The 23,035-nt window shown below is 48.9% G+C and overlaps 1 protein-coding gene across 4 annotated transcripts; it reads left to right on the top strand.

Moving 5' to 3' along the window:
• The first annotated feature begins 2,116 nt into the window (after nucleotides 1-2,116).
• On the top strand, nucleotides 2,117-22,000 carry PWWP3A (PWWP domain containing 3A, DNA repair factor). 4 transcript variants are annotated; one of them, XM_037042339.1, is made up of 14 exons: nucleotides 2,117-2,178; nucleotides 3,345-3,469; nucleotides 4,036-4,115; nucleotides 5,309-5,379; nucleotides 6,867-7,646; nucleotides 9,161-9,262; nucleotides 11,476-11,546; nucleotides 13,191-13,267; nucleotides 13,950-14,010; nucleotides 16,334-16,409; nucleotides 16,832-16,882; nucleotides 17,413-17,849; nucleotides 18,743-18,831; nucleotides 21,434-22,000. In XM_037042339.1, the coding sequence occupies exons 2-14, from the start codon at nucleotides 3,413-3,415 to the stop codon at nucleotides 21,486-21,488; spliced, it is 2,007 nt and encodes a 668-aa protein (XP_036898234.1). In that variant the 5' UTR covers nucleotides 2,117-2,178; nucleotides 3,345-3,412; the 3' UTR covers nucleotides 21,489-22,000. The 4 variants fall into 4 exon arrangements, with proteins under 4 accessions (XP_036898234.1, XP_036898233.1, XP_036898238.1 ...); XM_037042338.1 differs by having other exon boundaries at nucleotides 2,129-2,307; XM_037042343.1 differs by lacking the exon at nucleotides 9,161-9,262 and having other exon boundaries at nucleotides 2,129-2,307.
• Nucleotides 22,001-23,035: the final 1,035 nt, after the last annotated feature.

Raw genomic sequence — 23,035 nt, 5'->3', positions numbered from 1 at the left:
ATTATTGTTATTAGTCTCTTACTGTACCTAATTTATAATTTAAACTTCACATACCACTGACCCTTGAACAACATCAATTTGAACCGCACAGGTCCATTTATCCATATATTTATTTGAATACATACACTTGGCTTTTCGTGGGTTGCACATCCGCCAGGTTCAAGTCAGCGAATTCAATCAACTGCTACTCATTGTTTCCACATTCCGGATTGTATATATTTTTTAAATCTTTTTAAAAAATTTTATTTATCTTTAGAGGGGAAGGGAAGGAGAAAGGGAGAGAAACATTAATGTATGGTTGCCTCTCATGTGTCCCCTGACTGGAACTGGCCTGCAACCCAGGCATGCGTGCCGCCCGGGAATCGAACCGCAATCCTCTGGTTTGCAGGCCCGTGCTCAATCTGCTGAGCTACACCAGCCAGGACCGATTGTAGATTTTTAAATTTTCTTCTGGCTGGCTCACCAAAACTGTGGGAGCTAAAAAAAAATACTTCTCCCACTGTCTAAGTTCTTCTAGCTGGGCTAATAATCAGATGAACAGGGACAGATTAGCAGGAGAAAATCCATTAAAAAAAGATTTTTAATTTATTTTTAGAGAGAGGGTAAGGGAGGTAGAAAGGGAGAGAAACATCATAGTATGGTTGCCTCACACACCCCCTACTGGGGATCTGGCCCACAACCCTGGCGTGTGCCCTGACTGGGATTCAAACCTGTGACCCTTTGGTTCACAGGCCAGCACTCAATTCACTGAGACAAACTGGCCAGGACAGAAAATCAGATTTTAATACATACATATGGGGAATTCACATAAGCATGAAAATTCCAAAGACACTGAGACAGCACTGGGTGTATGACATTTTAGATAAAAGAGAAAAGGTGGGGGACAGAGTCTTAGATTTCAGAAGTAAGAGAGATTTATAGGTAATTGAGGAAGAGCAGAACTCACATGGCAGGTAAATTCTTTAGTGACAACCCAGAGACAATGGGACAGGGGTATCTAGCAAAGTAGTCCTTATTTGATGCCCTCCCACCCACCATACTCAATGCAAATGAGGCTGCTAAGTCCAAATACTAAGATTTTCCTTGCTGTAGCGGATGTTTCCCTCTCAATTTCTGGGGCAGGAAGAAGTAGAGTCAAAGATTCTGATTCTTGTTTCTTAATAACCAGTTTCAAATCCATATCCCAAAGGCAGCTTCAGGATGGCAAAGTTTCAGTCCCCTTTGGTCCCAACAGCAGTTGGTCAACTTCACAGATGCAAAGGGCAGAAGATATAGTGAAAAGGTATAGGGGAACTTCTGGCGGCACAGGATCCTCACCTGTCACCCCTGCTTGGGTCAAGGGTCAACCACATAGGAAAAAAAATATCTGTGTAGAGAGGGCTGGGTACTTCCCATGGTTTCAGGCCTCAGCGAGGGTCTTGGAACCATTCCCCACAGATTGAAGGGATGACTGTCACGTTCTGTGTCGATCTTATCTCAAATTTAAAAACTAACATTATAGTAAATAATTATATTAAAAAGAGAAAGGTGGGGGGAGCGGGAAACACGGCGTGCAGGGCTTCCAGGGGCCGTGCAGGAGCCCTATTTCTACAAGTACTGGACAAAGTATGCGGATTATTTGCAACATGCATGACTCCCTCTTCTGAGTGTGCGCCACCACCCTGAATTTGAATCGCTTCAGGAGAGGGTCCTCAGGAACAAGAAGGCTCTGGAAGGTTCTGGAAAGGTTTTCTCAGGGTCCATGCCAAGCCGCGCGGGTCTGACTGGAGGGAGTGGGCTTACAAACAGCTTTGGGTCAAAGCCCTTGACAAACTCGCGTAGGGAAGCGGCCAGGAATATGGAGGTTGCCTGCCCGCCAGTCACGTTCGCGCGCGCACATCACCTATCACTTATCACTCAGTCTACACACCCCACCCCACTCCAAATTGGTGTTGCAGCCTGGCCTCCCACAATTTGTTAATGCCCACCTGCGCCCTTTACTCAGTCTGCGTCCGCCCCACGCCGACCTGTCCATCAGCCAGCCTCGCTCGCGGCCCGGCGGAAGGGGTGGGACCACAGCGCAGTCGCACGCGCCCCATTGGTCGGTTCAGGGGGAAAACTCAGAGGCGCCGCGAGCCTGGCTCCGCCTCCTGCCCGCAGGGAACCACGGCGGCCGCGGCGGCGGCGGAGGAGGTGGTGGTGAGCACGGGCGTGGGCGAAGGCGGCAGCGGCTTGGGTGGCGCGGGTGCCAACGCCGTTAAGCCACCGCGGCCTCCTCGCTCTCCACGCTGGCCTCGGAGACGCCGCGTTGGGGAGGCCGGGCGCTTGGTGAGCCCGGCGTACTATACTTTTTCGGCTGGAGACTGAGACGGCCAGGCCTGGGGGGTGGGGAGTGGCGGACCCCCATAGAGGCTCCTCGGGGCGTTTCCCGAGGGGATAGAGGCTCCGCGCTTCCGAGGTACCCCCTCGTCCCTGCTGCGTGAGCTCCACCTCTGTTCACTAATCTCCTCTGCTGCCTGATTTCCCCGTCTTCAGCCCGAACACCCCTGCTGCCTGAATCCTCCACTCCGCTGCATGAGCTTCTCTCTGCTGTCCGAACCCCCTCCTCTTCTGACTGAACCCCCCCAACCCTACTGCGTGAACTCCCCTTTGCTGCCCGTAACCCCTTCTTCAGTCCCTGTACCCCCTCCTCTGTGTGAACGCTTCTTCTGCTGCTCGAATCCCCGCCTTTCCTGCCTGAATCCCCTCTTCTGCTGATTGAACCCCTTCTCTGCTGCCTTACCGCCACCCAACCCCCTGCTAACTGACCTACCTTCGCTGCTGTGGTGAATTCCTCCTTTGCACAAACGACCCCCCAGCTCCTTTGCATTTATGCCAACAGCCCAGCCAGCTTTCCCACTGATGTAAGGAGCCCCTGCAGCTGTCCCGTCCTTCAGGGATATGGCGGCCAAAAGAACAGGCCTTTCCCTCCGATTTTATTTTTTTGCTCTGCGGTCAACTGTTAGCTCCCCAAATAGGGGACAGTTGTGCATCTTGTTAAAAAAGCTTCCTGTGCTGAGGTCCGAGATGGCCTTCAGCATAGAGGCGATTTATTTAGGAGCTTTTAAGAAGTAATCTAGATACCGGATTTTGGAAGGGAATTTGGCTGTGTTTTATTTATTTAAAAAAAAAACACACCGAAATAACAACAGAAAAAAGGTGCTTCCCTGGGTACCAGGTCTGGTCATCTCTCTTTGGTATCAAGCATCTCCCTGCAGGGTTACCACTTGGGGATTAACTCCCTCAATCTTTGGTATTAAGGATTGCATCTGCCTAAAAGTCACCAGTGAACCGCGTTAGAAACCACTCTGCAAATTTTGTTGCAGGGTCCATCGCACCAGACCTTCAGGCACTGTGTGCCACATCCTTCCCACTTGCCACATGAGTCCAAGTCATGACGGACGCCAAGTATGTCCTGTGCAGATGGAAAGAGCGATTATGGCCTGCAAAGGTGACAGTGTGATTGTCTAATTTCAGGAATAGAAATGATTTTTCAGGTGACAAAAATCTTTATCAAGAGAGACACAGGAGCTTCAGTGGAATAATTGAGCCTGAACATTTGGCTGCTGTTTCTGTTGGCACTGAATCTCATTCCCCATTTAATGGGGTTTTGGTGGAGTGCTTACAAGGTTAAACTGCTGGAAGTGTCTTTTTTTTCACGCTAAAAAAAAAAATTTAACACCTCTGAAAGGCACATACGGCTGTAATTCAAGGAAATTTCTGGCAGGGAGCCCTGTGATAGTAAATAATGTGAGGATGTGGGGAGACTTTCCAGCCAAGCGGTAAGAGGAAAATCAAACCACAAGGCAGAAGTCCATCTTTGTCGGGAGTCTGCCATTGACCTTTTGTGCCTCAGTTTCCCCTCCTGTAAAATGAGGAAGATGAGACAATATCTCTGAAGTTCTGCACTTGTGTATTTACAGAATTACCTGCTTTGTTTGTATCTGTCGTCAGTGCTTCTTACTCTGTGTCAGCTGTTTGGTGTGTCATAATAACCAGGATTTTTTTTTTTAACAGGTTTTGGCCAGGACTGAGATATTAACTAAGAGGAAAAAGGAATTTTTTCTAAATGTTCAGATACTTTCCGTAGACAAAAAGTTAAGTGTTAACGGTTTTTTTTTTATACTATATTCTTCCTTATGGGATTTCTGGTACCTCTTCCTCCCCCCAAAAGGAAAGTCCATGCCTAAGGGCTTATTAAATGAACTCTTTAGTTATTGTAACTGGTTAATTCTCATAATGACCTTAGGAGGAAAACAACTGATTTTATTTTATACTAGTTTGGAAATTGAAGAGCCACACAAGGTGCATTATATGTGATCTCCAGAGAGACCAGTACAAAAATGTAAATTTAAATTACATAATAAATTTATTATTTAAATTTAATAATATAAGTATAAATTACAACAGGGTAAACTCTCCTCATTGGTGTTCAAATAGGATATTTCCTTCCCATGAATCTATTTGTGTCTTTTTTTTCTCCTTTACAAATTTGTGTAATAAGCCCATCAGTTTTGAAACATTTGATGTTTGAGCCTGTCCCTCTAATAAACTTATTTAGCATTCCGGAGGCAGATCCATGACTCTGGAAGTACATTATTGTTTTCTTGATTATCTGGGATAGAAGGACATAAAATCATCTGGAATGAGGATTAAAATGCTTAGATCGTGTAAGACTGGTATCGTGTGTCAACCTACCCTCCATCCCAGAGTACGATGTCTTCCAGTTCTTTATTTCTGGAATGCTGCCTATTATAAACAGAATTAAAACAACTGAGAAGGGCTCCTGTGGCAGGTCCGCACCCCTGTTTCAGAGCCTTCTTCTAAGCTTGGTCAGTCCCCAGCTCACTCTCCCTGAGGCTGGGGAGATAATTGAATACTTGAATTTGAAAGGAAAGCACATCCTTTTAAACTAAAACACACCTGCTGGGCTGTAAACAGCTTTCAGTGACATTATCTTTACTGTGAAAACAAAATGAAAGAGTTATATGTGCAGTTGAAAGTAGGGTTTGCCTTATAAAAGTCACAATTTGAATTCACTTTTACTCTTAAATCTAGCCAACCCTTTCTGTCTTGAAAGGGAGGGAAAAAATCATATTCACGAGGGTCCTTGTTGCCTCTAACCTCAGGCACATGATTCCTAGTTGGCTTTAACTTAGTTTAAGTATAAAGTTGAGAAGGAAGAAAATGAGCCTAGTTCTTTTGTCATCTGAAGAAAAATGTGTTTGAAAATGTCTCCATGGCCTGTCAGGTATCCAGTAGCGTATGACCGTTGTTTCTGTCCTTGCAGAGTGAGAGTGAAAAGCACAGAAGCCAAGATTTTGAGGAAGTCCCACATCGAGGACATTGCTGCCTTATTGGGTAAGGATCTGTTGAGACCTTAACAAAGGAAGGGAGGGTTTGGGGACATACATGTAGGGGACACCGCTCTCCAGGTCAAAATGATCTGACTCACCAGTTAGTCTTGTCACACAAGGGAACATGATTTCCCCAGGCTTAAGGAGAGGAACTTTAAACCTTTCTAGAATTTGCCGCTAGGGCCAATCTGTGTTTGGCTCTCAGTGGCAGGCTGTCAAGGATCTGCTGGTCACATCCATGTCCTTCAGGGAACACAGACCACTGAGTGGGTTTGGTGTCTTGAGGAAAGGTGGAAAGAATTTTCCTTTTCTTTCTTTCCCCCCCTCATCCTGTAAAACGATGCTGTTGCTGTCTGGTCTATGCCCAAGGTTTCTGAGGCTGTATATTTAATTTCTGAAGCTGAGCCCAATGGGGAAAGCACTGGTGGCTGGTCTGGCCTGGCATTAGCATTGCTGGGATTCAGAGACCCCTGCCCTCTTTGCATATTGTGTAGGTGGGAGACTTTGCCTGGGCCTAGACCTACAGGGGATTGCTGAGGCACGCTCACTCCGCAGGAAACCCCAGCTACAGGCAGCCCTGAGTTATCCTTCTCCTCCAGGTGTGGGAGTGCTTGTCCCATGTGCAAGGGGCTGTTTGTCTTGTAAAGGGGTCACTCAGAATTCCTTCCTTTGTGTTTGTAAAATAGGGTCTATATATTCCTGTGTCTTTGGAAAAGCATTTTTTTATTGTTCAAAGCACGTTCCACCCCTGCACACCCTTGGCGTGTCAGCCATCACCTCTTGGTCATCGCCATCTGTGTGCTCAGGTCGTGTTGGTGGCCACTTATTTGTGCGCACCTTTATATGAAACATAGGGAGTCCTGTGTTGATGGAGGTTGCTACGAGATTGCATCTGTCAGCTGGTTCCCATGAATAGTGCCAGGTCTGTGTGTGTGGGAATGAATAAATGATGCTGTTGCGGCAGAGAGAGGCCAGGCTGAACTCAATGCCTCGGGTGCTCTTGCAAAGAAATACAGAAAATTGACCAGCTCACAAGGAGTCCTCTCTGTACGGTCTTTCCCAACCTACCCTCCATCCCAGAGTACAATGCCTTCCAGTTCTTTATTTCTTTGAACTGGGTTCTCACTGACACTGATTGAATTGGGAGTTGTCAGGCTGCGAGAGGATTTGTGAAACATCTGAATATGTTTTGCTGGCAGGACTGTTTTGTAATCTGGAGGAATTTATTTTTGTAACCCACTCAGGTGAGAGCCACTCAATATGTTTTTTTGAAAAACAGCCCTGCAGCCCTGAACACAGATCCCACAGGCAGCTATGGTTTTGCAGCCCCGTCCCCCTTTGGGGAAGACTGGCAGGAGAAGTGTTAGTCTTCCCTTGAGGTGGAAAACTAGCTACAGAATGAGACCCAGTCTGCAAAGCAGTTTAAGTGCTCTCATGGCAGTGCCAGGGTGTCTGGACGTCCCCAGGCTTTGTTTCTTTGTCATCCTTCAGCCTCACAGGAGAAGGTTTCAGCAAAACCTGTGGAGGAGTTGACCTACAGACGGTCGCTTCGAGTGGCGCTGGACGTTTTGAATGAGAGAAGCTGTTTGCGTCAAGAAAACTCTTCTAGGGAAGAAGGAACTGCTGTGACTGCGGGAGAGAAGCGCGTGGAACGGGCATCCTCACCCTGTGGTCCCAACCCTTCATTTCTTCCCCATGAGAGGGTGTTGAAAAGTTCTGGACTTGAGAGAAGGGAGCGAGTGTACCAGAGGCTGTCGCGCTCGTCCATTAGTGAAAGTGACCTCAAGTGCCAAGTGGACCACAAAAAAGGGATTGGGGAAAGTGAAAGCCCACTTGCCCTGGTGGTCTCAGCTGGAGGTGGCCCTCAGGACCGGAGTAGATCAAGAATACACCTCGAAAATGGGACAACCCCTAGTAAAAGGGGAAGAAATTTGGCACAGGAGCCCAGTGGACATCGGAATGGCCCTTTCCTTCCAGTGGGAGTTGGGGCAAGAAAGAGTAAGGAAGAGGCGGGCAGCCCAGCGGCCCAGAGTTTACCTTCTGCAGTTAGGGAGCTGGGTCTGTGTGCCAAAGGGCGCCACCCAGATTTGCCATCAGGCAGCCCAAGTATGTACCCAGCCCGCCCGGATTCTCGAGACCCACTCGCTAAGCAGCTGTGCTCTGGTGGCGGCCAGAGGTCTGGGCCAAGGGGATGCATGATTCTACGCAGTGCCAGTAGGTCCACCCACCTCGCTCCCTCGGAGGACACAAGTCTTCATGTCCTGGAGGAAGGTAGGTCTGTCCCACCATTGGGACAGGGTGGGGTTCTGGTTCTCCCTCAGCCAGATTCGGAGCCAGGCCCCATGTTTTCCTTAAACCACATCTTAACGAGATCAGTACCAGAATAGATCAGACAGACCTCCCAGTCCCTTTATGCCTACCTCTCCCACTGGGCTGTAATGACTCCCACTTCTCACCATATCTGTGTCATTATTTTTGTTCTGAGTGGGGAGGAAAGGGACAGAGCGGGGCCTGGGGCAGCTTGCCCACTGCTGCTCTGCGCAGCCCCGCTGTGGGAGGCACGGTGGTTGTGACAATGCTCTCTCTGTCCCCAGGATTAACTGCTTTATTTTTTAATTTTTTATTTCTTTAGTAAAACTTTAAAAATGTTATTTATTTACTATTAGAGAAAGGGGAATGGAGGGAGAAGGAAAGAGAAACATCAATGTGCGAGAGATACGTCAATCATACATTGATCGTCAATCATACATTGATCGGGTGCCTCTTGCATACCCCCAGCTAGGGACCTGGCCCTCAACCCAGGCGTGAACCCTGACTGAGAATGGAACTGGTAACCTTTTGGTTCGCAGGCCAACACTCAAATCCACCAAGCTACACCAGCTAGGGCTAATATTTATTTCTTAATTTTTTAATCGGTTTGAGAGAAAGAAATATTGTGTTGTAGTTTCACTTATTTATTGTTCTTTGTATATGTCGTGACTGGGGATTGAACCTGCAACGCGTATTGGGTGTGAACCTTGGTGTATGGGTATGACAGCCTAACCGACCTTTGCCAGCCAGGGCTAATTCCTTCTTAAACTGTTGCTGGAGTGAGAAGACAGGGATCTCAAACTGATGAACTCTCTGTAGAATTTCCTGACCTCTCAGGAATTCCTGTATAGACATGTTTCTGTGCCTCTACAGTTGGGCGCTGTGATTTTTTTCCATTTTCACATTGTAGCAGGCCACTTACTTTTGAAATGCTAATTAGAATCTTTTCATTTCTGCTTCCTGGGGTGTCTCGAATTTACTTGCTACCTACCTACTGCCCAGAGTTCTGCCCTAAGTCCAAACTTCCTTCATGAGGCCTGAGCCTTGGCATATTCACAGGCTGCACCCTCTTCCCCCATGCAGAACACAGGTTCTCACCTCCCCATGTGCAGAGTACAGCCCTGCCTTGTTCCCAAGTTGTACCCCATCCCTGACATCCACTGAGAGCTTTACATTGGAAAGAAATAAGCCCCACAAAAGGGATCCTGCCCAGAATCCAGTCATCCTCCTGTGACTTCTATTGCTTCTTGTGCCTTCCAGCTTCAGTGTGAAAGGCGTCCCCCACTCTGTCTTACCCTCTGTCTCATTTATTTGTCTTTTGAATGCCCTCTAATGGAAGTGCACCCCACTTGAGTCGGGCAGTGTGGAAGTCTGTGTAACATGGGATCTGTTCTCACTGATGGTCACGGATCACGAAGTGTTTTTCTTGGGATGAGCCCACTGACCATGAAAGTCTAATCTGACATTATTGGCAGACCGTCAGTCTTCTGAAGAGTCAATGGAGTTTGATCCCATTAATTCCATCCTGGAGGAGGAAGAGGAGGACGAGGAACTCCCAAGAATCCTTTTATATCACGGTAAGGCTTGAGAATGACCTGGGGGTTGGTGCTTGGGGGTGGCGCACCCAAGTGTCCCGTCCTCTGGAAGGAAGTGTGCGTTCTTGATCCACTGTGAGACCTTGCTGGAAGGTCTCTTCCTCTTCTGTTTTCCTCCTCCTGAACCAAGACCTTTGAAAGTGCCACACTTTCTCTTCCTTGCCTTAAGCTTAACCACACAGAGGAAGGAGGGACTCTTTGTTAGCATATGGCTTCCTTCCCTAATCCTGCTGTCTGTCCCCTTGTGGGAATAGTACAACTGAATGAATAGGTGAGAGCTCTCTGGCCACATCGGGTATGACCTGGCACCCCTCACAGGCTTTTGGAGACGGCATCTGTGTGTCTTTCAGAGGTAGGAGTTGGTGCCCTCCCACACGTGCTGCCTGCTCTGAGCAGACCATCCTGAACAGATCAGTGAGGGCCCCAGATTGCGGAGTAACAACACAAAGTCAGTTTGCGTCGTGAAAAAAGTGATTGAAGACTAGTTCCCTTGTTAGACTCGCCCATGAACCTCTCACGTTAACAGAATCTAGCCTGTTTTTCTTTTTTAACCTTTCAATTTTGAAAGAATTATAGATTCACAGTATGTCGCAGAAATAGTACGCACGTGGAGGGATGGGGACCTGTCTCCCAGCTTCCCAATGGCAATAGTCTATAAGACCAGGAAGCCATGATATGGGTGCAGCCCCGGGGTGTCCCCACGTCTCCCGTGCTGCCTAAGTATCCTCGTCACAATCTTTTCTCCGAAAGCACTGAGTGCTTCTCTCTCACTGTCACTGTACTACAGGTTTTCATTTTACTTTTTTTTTTCCCCTTAACTTAATGGTAATTTAGACATTTTCTTTTTACGTTTCCACATGGTGTTATGATTATTTTCTGTGGAAAGTAGTTACCATTTACTAGGAAAGATGGGCAGTCACATACTGAGCCTCCTCCTCCACTGTTGGGTGTATAGATTGTCCCCCAACTATGGGGGACAGTGCCTGTGATGGATGTTTCTGGGAAATAACTCCGTAGCATAAGCTCCTTGAACAGGGCCTCCTGGGCCACAGAGAAGGGACACCGCCTTTTTCCAAAGGGGCATTTCTGCCCTGTCTGCCACAAGATGTGGGTCAGGTTGCCTAGGCTGCCAAAACCTGAATGTTTGCTTTTTCTCCTGGTTTCTGCTTCCATTTGTTTTGGGTTTTCACCATAATCCTGATTGTCTGGCTGGCTGTTTACTCTTGGTCTCTGAATTGGCCGTCTGCCCCCTGATCCATTGTCCTCTGAGAAGGGGAGGCTTCTCATGGGGGTAACTGTCCCTCACAGACCCGTGGAAGGCGGCTTCCCAGTTTGCCTGTGTGCTCCCGCGCTCTTGCTCCTTAACTATGTAGAGTTTCAGCTGTTAGTCGTCGGCCAGCGCGGCTTCCCCTTCCCACCTCAGTGTCCAATGGAGGATCCTGGCTCCAGGTCAAATGTTCTTGCTTCTTTTCTCCAAGGTTTTGTTACCCAGTTTTTTTAAACATTTAAATTACTTGCTCACTGGGGAGGTTTTGGTGGAATTCAGTTTAATTTTGTTCAGAAATAATTCTGTAATTCTCTGATGATCATTTTAAATAATTCTCTTTCCCCTTAAAAGCCCCCAGTTTCTCACAGATGAGCGTCTCAGAAACAGTTTTCCCATTGGGTTTTGTGTGCCACTGGCTTCATTTTGGTTTTCTACCAACACTTTTTTTTTATGTTTATTTTAGAATAACTTGAGATGTACAGAGACATCTTTCCCCTTAAAAGCCCCCAGTTTCTCACAGATGAGCGTCTCAGAAACAGTTTTCCCATTGGGTTTTGTGTGCCACTGGCTTTATTTTGGTTTTCTACCAACACTTTTTTTTTATGTTTATTTTAGAATAACTTGAGATGTACAGAGACATTGCTAACACGGTACAGGGTCCCTGCTACCAGCTTCCCCTGTCTCGCCACCTCTGTGACTGGCATATTGTCACCATTAGGAAACCAGTGTGGTGCCAACCCTTCAGCTTGCTCGTAACCAGCCCTGAGATTCCAGGGCGGGAGTCAAGTACCTTTCCGGTGCTCTCTGAATTGTGTTAACACATTTAAACATTATCGCAGTAACTGTGTTTTCTCAAGCTGATGGATTTGCTCCTTGACATGGATCTGACTTGTCTCTTCTTTTTGTTTTCCTTTCTTTTTAATTCTAGAACCACGCTCATTTGAAGTAGGAATGTTGGTCTGGCTTAAATACCAAAAATACCCCTTCTGGCCCGCAGTGGTAAGAACAACTCTATTTCCTAGATGCAGTTACTTAGTCCCCCAGACATTTGGACCTGGGCGAATGTTTTTACCGTTTAATTATTACTACGAAAAGTGATGGGCTTACGGGCAAGATTTTTTAAGACACCTGTACCTAAACAAAGGAAATTTAGTAGTTGTGGCACCAATGAGGATAAGATTTACAGGTCAAATTTTTACTGACCAGGCTTGTGAAAACTTGCCTGAAAAAATATCCAATTTTCCTTATTTTAAATGTGCATTTCAGAGTTTTTCCCTATGGGAGATTTTGGTTTGTTTGTTTTTTCTTTTTGTTTTTTGTTTTTTAATCCTCACCTGAGAACATTTTTTCAGAGAGGGAGAGAGAGAAATATTGATATAAGAGAGAAGCATTGATCGGTTGCCTCCCGTATGCACCCAGAACAGGGATGGGACCCGCAGCCTTTTGGTTACGGGGTGACGCGCCAGCCAGCGGAGCCGCACCATCCAGGGTCTCTTGTGGGAGCTTTTCAATCTTTCACATTTGGGGGTAGGAAGTGTTGTCCATATGCAAACAGGCATTTGAGATATTGCCCAGTGCCCCCAGTGAGGTGAATGAGCTTAAATGTAGACAAGTTTATGGCTTTGCTTTTTGTCTATGCCAGACATTACAAATGCTAAGTTTATTCTTTAGGCAAAGGCACTGTCTTGGCTACGCTCACCCCTTTGTTTCCCCTTTTATCCTCCTCCAGCTGAGACAGGATCTGCATTATTTTACCTGGACTAATTTATAGTGAGAGATGATGGCATTTAAGTTGGAGAGGTACCCGTTGTAGTCAGGAGCAGCTGTGTCGTCTGGATGAGTCTGCCCTGCAGTCACAGGGCCTCTTGTATAGGGCGGCATGGCTACGGGGAGGGCAGAACCAGACTGGGAAACATTTGTGGGTAGAATTTGTAGCTTGAACACACATCTGGTGAGCCCAGCATCTCATACAGCCCCTGGCACAGTTGTAGTGGCCATTTATAGGGCCCCCCTCTTCCCTCCAGCACCCACTTTCCAGCAGGTGTCGCATCCTGCCTGCAGTGAGCACCCTCTTTCTGACCCTTTCAGCCCTTGTTTTCACCAGTTCCCTGGAGGCCCTGCTGGTTAACAGGTCAGCAACAGGACAGATTCTTGGGGTGATGTTTCTGGGCCATGAGTGTCCATGGCCACACTTGTCAGTAAACCCCGTGTGCAGCCTGTGAGGCAGTACAGAAAGAGGTTCCTCGGCCTTCACAGTCGGAGAGTGCGGGTTGGGGTCAGACCCTGCCTCCATCTCGTGCCCTGGGCTGATCCTGAACAAGCCCTGCTCTTCAGTGGGATAGTCAGTCATGGCAATTACGTGGAGATGGCTGGCAGCAGCAGGTGTGGTTGCTTTTATTTAAAAATTTAAGAAAACCTGGTCTGGTTCTGCTCAGTTGTAAAGCCTCTCAGAGGCATGCATGCAGCAAAATTTGGGCAGTCCCTGAGACTGTTACCGTGTGGTCTTCACCTCTATCCTCCAGCCAGTGGCATTCCCTGTCACACATACCAGTTCTTGCTCAACGAGATGGTGTCAGAAAAATATTTAAAACCCACTGCTCCTCCTTGGTTCTTAATGCTTTGTTTTCTTGGCTTCACCCATAGGTCAAGAGTATCAGGCGGAGAGACAAGAAAGCAAGTGTGCTTTTCATTGAAGGACACATGGACCCGAAAGGACGAGGGTGAGCCCACCGTCCCTGGCTCTTTACAGATGTTTCCTGAAGTAGGATCCAGGGAGCAGGCATCTAGGGTGGGGTCGCCAGGTTCTGCAGCTCAGTTTTCCCACCTCAATTTGTCAGCTTTGAAAGGCCACCCAGCAAGACAAGCATTAGACCCCCATTTTCCATGAATTAGCAGAGGCGGCTCCCTTCATGCAGATCATAAGCAGCAAACCTGATGCAATCTGAGTTTTGCCATGTGGGTGGTTGCCCGTCTTTCTGCACTCACCTTTCATCACGGGGTTAGGATGCTCACAATATATCACTCTATTCCCAGTAAGCTCTGAAGGCACCACGTCCCTCGTCACTTAGGTGACTGTGGGACTGGTCCTCTCTGATCCTCTGTCACTTGGGTGCTGCCACCCCTCTCTTGGTCACCAGCAGTGTGGAGGTTGGGCCCTGGTGTCTGCCTGTCCTGCACCGCAGCCCCAGCTATGTCCCTGTAAGTACCCACTAGAGGGTACCCATCACTGCAGGGCCTGGCTTCAAGGGGCTACCTCAGACAGCTGGGGACAGCAGTTGTCTTGGGTGACCTGGTCTGGCAGAAACCCCAGCGTGGCTCCTACTGACTTTGTCAGAGGAAGAGAATGTCTTTTAGGTTATGGAGTGTCTTCCATTCATGTAACCTTGCCTTTGCTTCCTGCAGCATCACAGTGCCTCTTAGGAGGCTGAAGCACTTCGACTGTAAAGAGAAACAGGCACTTCTGGTAGGTGGCTTGTTGTCTGTACTTATCTAACTAGTTCCCTTGTGACTGGTTATAATGGCTTTTGTGGGGTCTTTGAAACCACTGTCATGGGGTACTGGGGGCCTGCCATGCCGGCTCTTGCCCCTACCCTTGTGGGCCCCTGCATGGGACTCTCAGCCACCTGGGAGCTTGCTACCTGTCTGCCCTGTTGTTCAGGGGTGGACATTGAGGCTGTGGTGCGAGGAACTGTTTGTCCTGGGCTGGGGGGCTTAGGTGGCAGAGAGCCTGGGTGCAATGCCTGCTCCTTCCGACTTCTTCTGAGGGCCCTGCCCCCTTTGGGATGAGATACAAGGGTGCCTTAGAGTAGGGGCCCCACCCTACGTGGTGCCTGAGTACTGCTTGAGTCAGGGCCAGAACACTCCCTAGGGTACCTGCTGTGCTTCCAGTGGCCTCGTCCCCCCGATTCTATGATCAGCTTTGTTACATTCATGAGTTCATGAACTGTGAGGGGCTGCCCCATTCAAAATGCTGACTGTTCAGCCTTGAAAAACTGCTTTTTGTTCCAGCTTTCAAAAATACTGAAACTGGGCTGGTGGGGAGACTCCTGTCTGTACCCCACCGTAGGGATTCCCACAGCAGTTGCTAGGGTTTCCTGGGTTTCCAGGTTGGGAAGCACCCTGTGTCTGAGCCACATTCTCAGTGCTGGGAAGCTCACTGCCCATGCCTGCCCTAGTTCCCTGAGGATAGCAGGCCTTGGGCTGCAGGGGTGGGTAAGTGTTTAGAAGATTGGCACCCGTACCAGACCCCAGCCCTTTTATTTCCAATTTGCCCATATCCACAACACGAGTCTCACTCCACCTGTCTTGTCTGTTCAAGTTTGTTCACTGCAACGTCTAACCCACAACCAACACCAGGCACCCGGTCCCTATCAGTGCCTATCAGTGGGACCTGGTTCTGGAGGGGGCCTGATTCCATGCCCCGTGAATGTCAGTCTGCATGTATAGGGAGCTGCTCACCCAGCCTTCCAGGCCAGGAGCCACGTGACTCCTTTAAGTGCTGTGTTCATTCTTAGGGTCCTGTAGCTTTCCCATGGAGTGTGCAGAAAGGAGTGGGAATCTCGCTCTGAGATTACAAAATCTTTCTGTTATAAAAGATGGCACATGGGCTTCTCGTGGTCCAGATGCCTGAAGGGCATCCATGGCTGGCTTCCTGTTCCCCAGGTTTACCTGTGAGGTGGGTGTGCAGTGGAGCACCAGGGGCTGGTTCCTCTGAGTAGCAGTGAGCAGCACCTTCAAGGGGTGGATGTGCTACCTGTTCTGGGTTGTTGATGGATTTGCCCTACCTCCACTGACGCTTGCATGACTCTTACTGTGTTCATGGAATCTGTAGGGTCCTGTGTATCTCCTTTCCTGAGGATCCACACTGCCTACCATCCCAGGTGCCAGTCAGTGAGCTCCTCTCTCCCTACCCCTAGAGCTGTTTGCTCTGCTTGCATCCCTTGCCTGCCTCATGCAGCCACCAGGGGTGGGAGGCTGGGCTAAAGCAATGGTAACTCAGGATGTGGGTCTTAGGTTCTCTTGAGCCTGTGGACATTTCTTGGGAGCTTGTCCCAGCTAAGGAAGCCTCGCGGGTTGTATTGTCCTTGGTTTGGTAGTGGCTGAGTGTCCCTCCTTCCAGCCTTACGCTGCTGCGCTTCAAGTTCTGGACACAAAGACATCTCTTAGGCCCTGGCTGGTGTAGCTCAGTGGATTGAGTGTGGGCCTGCGAACCACATGATCGCAGTTTGATTCCCAGTCAGGGCACATGCTTGGGTTGCAGGCCAGTTCCTGGCAGGGGACTCACGAGAGGCAACCATACATTGATGTTTCTCTCCCTCTCTCCTTCCCTTCCCCTCTAAAGAAAAATAAATAAAATCTTAAAAAAAAAAGATATCTCTTAGAAGGATTTATTTCACACGTTTTTTTGTTTGTTTTGTAATTTTCTTTTATTTTTTATCTTTTATCTTTTAATTTTTTAATTGTTGTTCAAACACAGTTGTTTCCATTTTCCTTTATTTCACATGATTTTAATGCCTTCTCCCTATGGTGGTCATGGCAACTGCAATTTGGGATGTTTATCCACCTTCCTCTTCTTAGAGCCTTTAAGTCTCTGGCCCAGAGCCAGGCTCACAAAGGCCCAGTTTGTGAAAAGCCCAGCCCCAGACCTGGGCCTTGCCAGGCTTTCCCTGAAGGCCTCGGGAGCCTGGCCCAGGAGCACCTGTGAGGTAACAGGCACTGAGATAGCAGGCAGTGGTGAGGAGCCCAGCAGACTCCCATTGACACTTGTTCTCTCTCTTTCATTGCAGAACAAGGCCAAGGAGGACTTTGACCAGGCCATTGGCTGGTGCGTCTCCCTGATCACTGACTACAGGGTCCGGCTTGGTATGTGGGACCTCCACGGCATCAGACAGAGGGTGTGAGCAAGGGCAGCAGACCCTCCTTTGCAGACTCTCTAGTGAAGGCTGAACACGGCCCAGTCCCCATAGTAGTCTGGCCAGGCCCCTGACAGTCGTGTCTCCAGTACGGGTGGGTGAGCAGGTGCCCAGGCAGAGGTGGGGATGTTGGACATGGACAAAAGGCCTTTGAAAACACGTTTTAGTCCACCCCAAGTTAGGCTGTTGGGAATCTAAATCAGGCTTGTTAGCAGAAATGCCTGGCCTATTCGGGGGTCCCAGGCTCTGTGCTGCCCCAAGCCTCTTGCTGGAAGGGGTCTGCTTGGACCTGAAACATGACCCTACAACCTAGGAGATTCTAGAGTGTACTTCATGTGTGACGTACCTTCTCCCATCCTTTCTCCTGTGCAGGTTGTGGTTCCTTCTCTGGCTCTTTTCTGGAATATTATGCAGCTGATATAAGTAAGTCCACCAGCTCCTCTAGCATGGCCCATATTTTAGTCTAAAAGCAAGAGGTGTCCTGAGCCTGCTCCTGGGTGGTAGGACCATGCAGCCTAGCCCAGTGTCCATGGAGCACCCCCGGGTCTCCCCTCCCTGCAGTAGGGGCATGGATGGCAGGTCCACATCCAAAACTGCCCCGTCTGTACTAACACCCAAGTGTTAAAATACATGAACAGCAGTTTCCTTGTTGCTTCGTGTTCTCAGTTACTGACAGCCATACACCGTCCCATTCCTTCTGTCCTTAAAGAGGGAGGTAGATGAATTAAATGCTGCTTTTGGGGGGTTGAAGGGGCTCTGCTCTTTCAAGTTAAACTTGGCTGAAGGGCAGAGTTGGGGGAGAGAAGACAGCTCCTGACAAAGGAAGCGCTCTGCAGGAACGTGGCTGTCCCAATATCCCCAGGCCTGGGGCCCCCCTCACCCCCACAGAATGCAGTGAATTGGGACCCCACCTGCGTGAGTGGCAGTCCCATGGATGTGCGCCTCCTCTACAGGCTATCCTGTGCGTAAGTCCATCCAGCAAGATGTCTTAGGGACCCGGTTCCCTCAGCTCTGCCAGGAGGACCCCGAGATGCCTGTGGCTGGGAGCCCCTGGGGCAGGAGGCAGCCCTGCAGAAAAGTCCTGCCTGACCGGTCTCGGGCCGCACGGGACCGAGCCAACCAGAAGCTGGTGGAGTACATCGTGAAGGCGAGGGGTGCTGAGAGCCATCTGCAGGCCATCTTAAGGAACACGAAACCATCCAGGTGGCTGAACACATTTCTGAACTCGGGGCAGTACATGACATGTGTGGAGACGTACCTGGAGGACGAGGAGCAGCTGGACCTGGTGGTGAAGTACTTGCAGGGGGTCTACCAGGAGACGGGTAGCAGGATGCTGACACAGATCAATGGTGACAGAATCCGCTTCATCCTGGATGTTCTTCTGCCTGAAGTGAGTGGCCAGAAAGGCATCCTGTGTGGGGGGGTGGGGGTCTGTGATGTGGCCTCAACCAGAACCCCAGCCCAACTTTGCCCAGGCGTGGGCTGTAGAGGGCATGGGATGGTTTGGTGTTGGGGTATCACCATCCTGAAACCTGCCTGGAGGCCTTTGCTGCCGAGGAGCCCAGCACTTGCCTGGCTCCTCTTTGGGCGGTGGCACAGAGCCGGATGTTCTGGTTTCATTGCCAGCCCCGGGAGAATGAGATGCGGGTGTCATCTGCATGCACAGGTAGTAAATGTTCCAGAATTTACTCAGGAAAAGGGGAATTTTTTAACTTTCCAGTTGGGGCTGGACTGGGCGAGGAGCAGATACGGCTCCTCAGTTACTGTTAAGTTCCGAGAGGGCACTGCCTGGCATGTACACACTGTGCAAAAGACGTTGTCAGGTGCAAGTATGTTGAACTTTGTATTTGTGGAAAGAAAGTCTCAAATAGATACAAGAACAAAAGAAAGTCATGAGCCCTTATGCGTCATCTCTTGGCATGGAGGGTGTGGGGCCGGGGGCGCTGCTCCATACCCCACGGTGCCCACGATGGCCCCACAGAGACCTGCCCCTGATGTCTTAACAGTAAACTAAAAAATGTTCAAAATGCACTTGTTTGGGTGCTGCTTTTCATTATATGTTCTTCGTGACAGGAACTCCCATCTAGTCCAGAAGGTAACATTACTGATTTAATTCATAAACTTTATTGCAAGCAGAGCTGTCATAGGTTTCATCCATATCTTTTGAGCCATGACCTGAGATGTGTCTGGAGGCCAGCATGGGGTCAGACCGGCCCCACGTGGATTTCAGAGTTTAGCACCACAAGTGGTCTGGCCCAGTGTTGACCTGTCCCCCTCTTGCAGGCCATCATCTGTGCAATCTCTGCTGTGGACGCAGTAGATTACAAGACAGCCGAGGAGAAGTACATCAAAGGACCTTTGCTGAGCTACCGGTAGGTTGCTCAGGGCCCTGTCCCAACCATTTTGCAGCTTATCTTCCAAGGCTTGTGTGTGCACACACGCTAGTATCTGACACTGAGGCCCCTCTTCTTGACGTGTTGGTCCAGATGCCCACTTGAGTCACATAAACTTGAAAATATATGTTAATTCTTGGCTGATGAATTGTCAGGCAAACCCAATAAAGCCAGCAGTGAAAGTTCTGTTCTCTGGCCAGTTTGGGCCATGGGCCCTGGCCCCTGAAATGGACACAAGCCCAGGGGTGGCCAGGGTGACCACTGGACATGTACTCAGGCCTCTCTGCCTAATCTCCTGTTGCTTGGGGCTCATGTTTGTGTATCCAACTCTCCCCTGTTGCTACAAAGCTGGGGCTATTTGAGAACAGGCAGCACTTGGCCTGATGAGTCCTCACCAGTCAGAGAAGGCTCCGATCAAGATGTTTCTCTCACATTGGTGTGGTTAGCTGACCTTGGAGTTCTGGCCCCAGAGCCCCTAATCCCATCTGGGCGTGCTGCCAGGCCTTGCTGGGAACAGACTTGACCGTGTGCCTGTGATAGGCTGAAGCCTCAGCTAGAGTCACGGACCAAGGGCTCTGTCCAGAGTTGACTGGGCACTGCCATGGGACATTCAGGGTTGAAGACGCTCGGTAGGAAGGGCCCCAGCGTATGCAGGATGGTTAGGAGGGCCACCTGTCAGCTGCAGTGGATGACAGGCTTGCTCTGCAGCTGCCCACAGAAGGGTCACTTGGCTCTGTGTGCAGTTGTCTTGGACCCAGGCTTGGTGGCTCGGTTGGAAGGTTCTGTACACCAGAAGGCTGTGGGTGTGATTCCTGGTTGGGGCACCTATTCAGGTTGTATGTTTGATCCCCAGTCAGAGCACATACAAAAGGCAGCTGATTGATGCTTCTCTCTCATATCAGTATTTCTCTCTCTTCCTCTCTTTCTAAAATCAATGGTATAAAATATCCTCTGATGAAGATTTTAAAAAAAGATAGTGGCCTTGGGCAGTGGAGGGCAGAGCAGCAGCGCCTCGGAGCACAGCCTTCTGCTCCTGTGACTGCATCCCCATCTCCATGCCCTTCCTTCTTTTTTCTTTTTAAGATTTTATTTATTTGTTTGTTTGTTTATTTATTTTTAAGATTCTTAAAAAATTTATTTTTAGAGGAAGGGAGGGAGTAAGAGGGAGAGAAACACCAATGTGTGGTTGCCTCCTGTACACCCCACACTAGGGACCTGGCCCACAACCCAGGCACGTGCCCTGATTGGGAATCGAACCGGTGACCCTCTGGTTTGCAAGCTGGCACTCAATCCACTGAGCCACATCAAACAAGGCTATTTATTTGTTTTTAGAGAGAGCGGAAGGGAGAGAGAAAGACGGAAACATTGATGTGCAAGAGAAACATCAGTTGGCTGCCTCTCACATACCCCAGCTGGGACCTGTCCCATAACCCAGGCATGTGCCCTGGCTAGGAATCGAACTAGCAACCTTTTACTTCCCAGGCCGGCACTCAACTCACTGAGCCACGCCAGCCAGGGCTCCATGCCCTCCCTTCTGCTGGCTTGCCAAAATTAAGAGTGTTAGGAGTTCTTTGCTGCTTCTGTCTGCCAGGAACATGTGAAATGCCCTTGAAAATGGGGTCATTGGCTGATGTCACTGAATTAGGGTGAAAACACAAGCCCCCTTTATTCCTCAGGGACATGGTCTAAGGAACATGGTTAGTGATTGTCCTCTTTATCCTTTGGCCCATTTTCATCCACATGGTCTGTCATGGGCTCCATCACCTTTGTGTTCCTCTCATCTTGCAAGTTCAGAGGTTGTGCACACACCTGGCTTTTATTATACTCTGCATTGCAAAGGTGTGTGAACTGTGAGCACTGTGTGCTGTTTCCTCATCCCGTTTTTCAGGCTGCCTGTGTGTTTTGTTTTGATCTGACTCATGCACACTTACCTCGCCTGTGTTGCCATGCTTTGCCAGCACCCACCTCAGAATCGGTGTTCCTTATTAACCTCTATCCTGAATGTAGTGGCCAGCCAAGTGATTCTTAACACAGTGTTTCTTAACAGGGAGCCACTTAATAAGGATAATATGATATTTTGGACTTTTAAAATTTATTTGTACTTAGTTTTGGTAAAATATACGTAACACAACTCCACCCAAACCATTTATTTTTTAAAAAAATATTTATCCTTATTTATTTTTTTAAGATTTTATTTATTTATCTTTAGAGGGAAAGGGAAGGAAAGAGGGAGAGAAACACCAATGTATGGTTGCCTCTCGTGAGTCCCTTGCTGGGAACTGGCCTGCAACCCAGGCATGTGCCCTGACTGGGAATCGAACCACAATCATATGGTTCGCAGGCCCGTGCTCAATCCACTGAGCTACATCAGCCAGGGCCACCCTAACCATTTTTAAGTGCACAGTTTAGTGGCATTAAACACATTCTTCACATTGTTGTGCAACCATCACTACCATCATCTCCAGAACTTTCCATCTTCTCCACCTGAAACTCTGCCCCATCATACACCACCTCCTCTGTTTTCTGTTCTTTAAAACATGATTAATTACTAAAATGAAGATGTCATTTTTGTCTTCTGAAGGGAGAAAGAAATGTTTGACAACCAGCTCCTAGAAGAAAGGAACCAGCGATGCTGACGTGGGAAGGCACCATTGGTGGTAGCGAGAGTCGCCAGAGGTCCCTGTTCTGCTGAATGCGCTATATGAAGACGGGGCTGGGGAGATGCGTGTGTCAGACGCTCTGTTTTCCCGGCTTTTGGGGGAAGATACAGTTCTTGGAAGGTTTTTAGAAGGACAAAAATGACTTATTTTGCTTTATATCATTACTTGTGACTGTATGGAATAGTTTAATATAAGGTACACATTTGTCTTTTTATGTTAAAAAGCATTGTATCCGATATTAAACAGGAGTTTAAAAATAAGTTTGATATGAATGTATAGCTCCAGAGACATTGTATATTTTTCCATTCCCCCCTTCTTTGTGTGGTTTCCTCTTAACATTGTTCCTGAGTTAGGTATGCTTCCTTGTACATTTTTGAGGAAAACTAGTGTTTATAAAAGATGGAGCCAAAGACCAGCTGTTTTCTCATGCTTTAGCACTTGCGGTGTTGTGGTGTTGATTGTGCAGAACAAGAGATGAATGTAAATCATTCTGTGGTCTCTTTTCCCTCGGTCTCATGTGGGGGGGTCTCTGCTTCAGACAGATGCCAAGGCCACCTGTCCGCTATGGGTGTCCATACGACACAGCATCTGTCCCTGTGCTGGGCATTGTTACCACCCGGCCAACCCTGTGGTCTCAGTAATCTGCGTGGGTAGCTGTGATGATCCTGTGTGTTCCCTACTCCAACATGGACAGCCAAGGTCATCATGCACAGGTCTTGGGCCCAGCTCTTGGTCTGGAAGCCACAGAATTGGGCTCTTGTTCCTGCCTGAAGCATGAGACAGGTCTCATGGCCTCAAGAGTCCCTGACTTGGGATCCTAGCTGTGTGTAGACCCGTGCCTCATTTTCACTTGGCCAGGCTTCGAACATGGGTACCAATCAGAGCCACGCACAAATGAGTTATTTATTCTAAGTTGGTGTGGCAGTAAACATCGATGATGTTAACTTCAAGGTCCTACCCTGTTGTCACCACCCTGGCTTCATTGTCATCCCTGGGCTGAGGTCAGTGCACCCACTGGCCCTCTCTCCTAATGTACCCCTCACCCAACAGGAGTTACCACAGAAGGCCGTCGGCAGGAGATTCTCGTGGGATGTGCAAGGGTGGGTGCCTTGGTTCCCCAAGAGGTCTGAAGGAGTTGTAGAAATCACCTCTGGTTGGTTGGTGGGACACACTGGGGAAATGGCTTACAACCTTGGGGCCCCAGAACCCTGCTGGTAATCTATGTCTCATATGATTTTGCTCAAATCTAAGAGCAGGAGGTCTTTACATGGAGGTCTCCCCTGCTATCCCTCCCAGGTTGGCCAGAGGGGTGACTTCAGAGGGAAGAGCTAGTGACCCAAAGCTGAAATCATTGGGTGAGGGTCTGCATCTGAGGGGAGAGACTCCTGATGCCTAGTAACCTGGCTCTGCCAGGACCAGTCTTCCTGGACAGAGTCCTCCATAGCTACACAGGGTGGCCCCACCCTCACTGCCAAAGTGGGCCTGGCTCCCTTCCAGAAAAGTCCAACAGCACTGTCTACTGA

This window comes from Sturnira hondurensis, unplaced genomic scaffold, assembly GCF_014824575.4.
Source record: "Sturnira hondurensis isolate 20B ecotype Veracruz unplaced genomic scaffold, ASM1482457v3 Scaffold0003693, whole genome shotgun sequence".
Taxonomy (NCBI): domain Eukaryota; kingdom Metazoa; phylum Chordata; class Mammalia; order Chiroptera; family Phyllostomidae; genus Sturnira; species Sturnira hondurensis.
The sequence above is the reverse complement of the archived record's forward strand: the minus strand, read 5'-3'. Positions and strand labels throughout refer to the sequence as shown.

What these genes read in the sequence shown, in the direction of transcription:
- PWWP3A (XM_037042339.1), top strand. Translation starts at nt 3,413, where the DNA reads ATGACGGACGCCAAGTATGTCCTGTGCAGATGGAAAGAGCGATTATGG. An exon ending in TCTTCATGTCCTGGAGGAAG is followed by an intron (nt 7,647 to 9,160) that starts GTAGGTCTGTCC and finishes CATTATTGGCAG; the next exon opens with ACCGTCAGTCTTCTGAAGAG. An exon ending in AAGAGAAACAGGCACTTCTG is followed by an intron (nt 14,011 to 16,333) that starts GTAGGTGGCTTG and finishes CTTTCATTGCAG; the next exon opens with AACAAGGCCAAGGAGGACTT.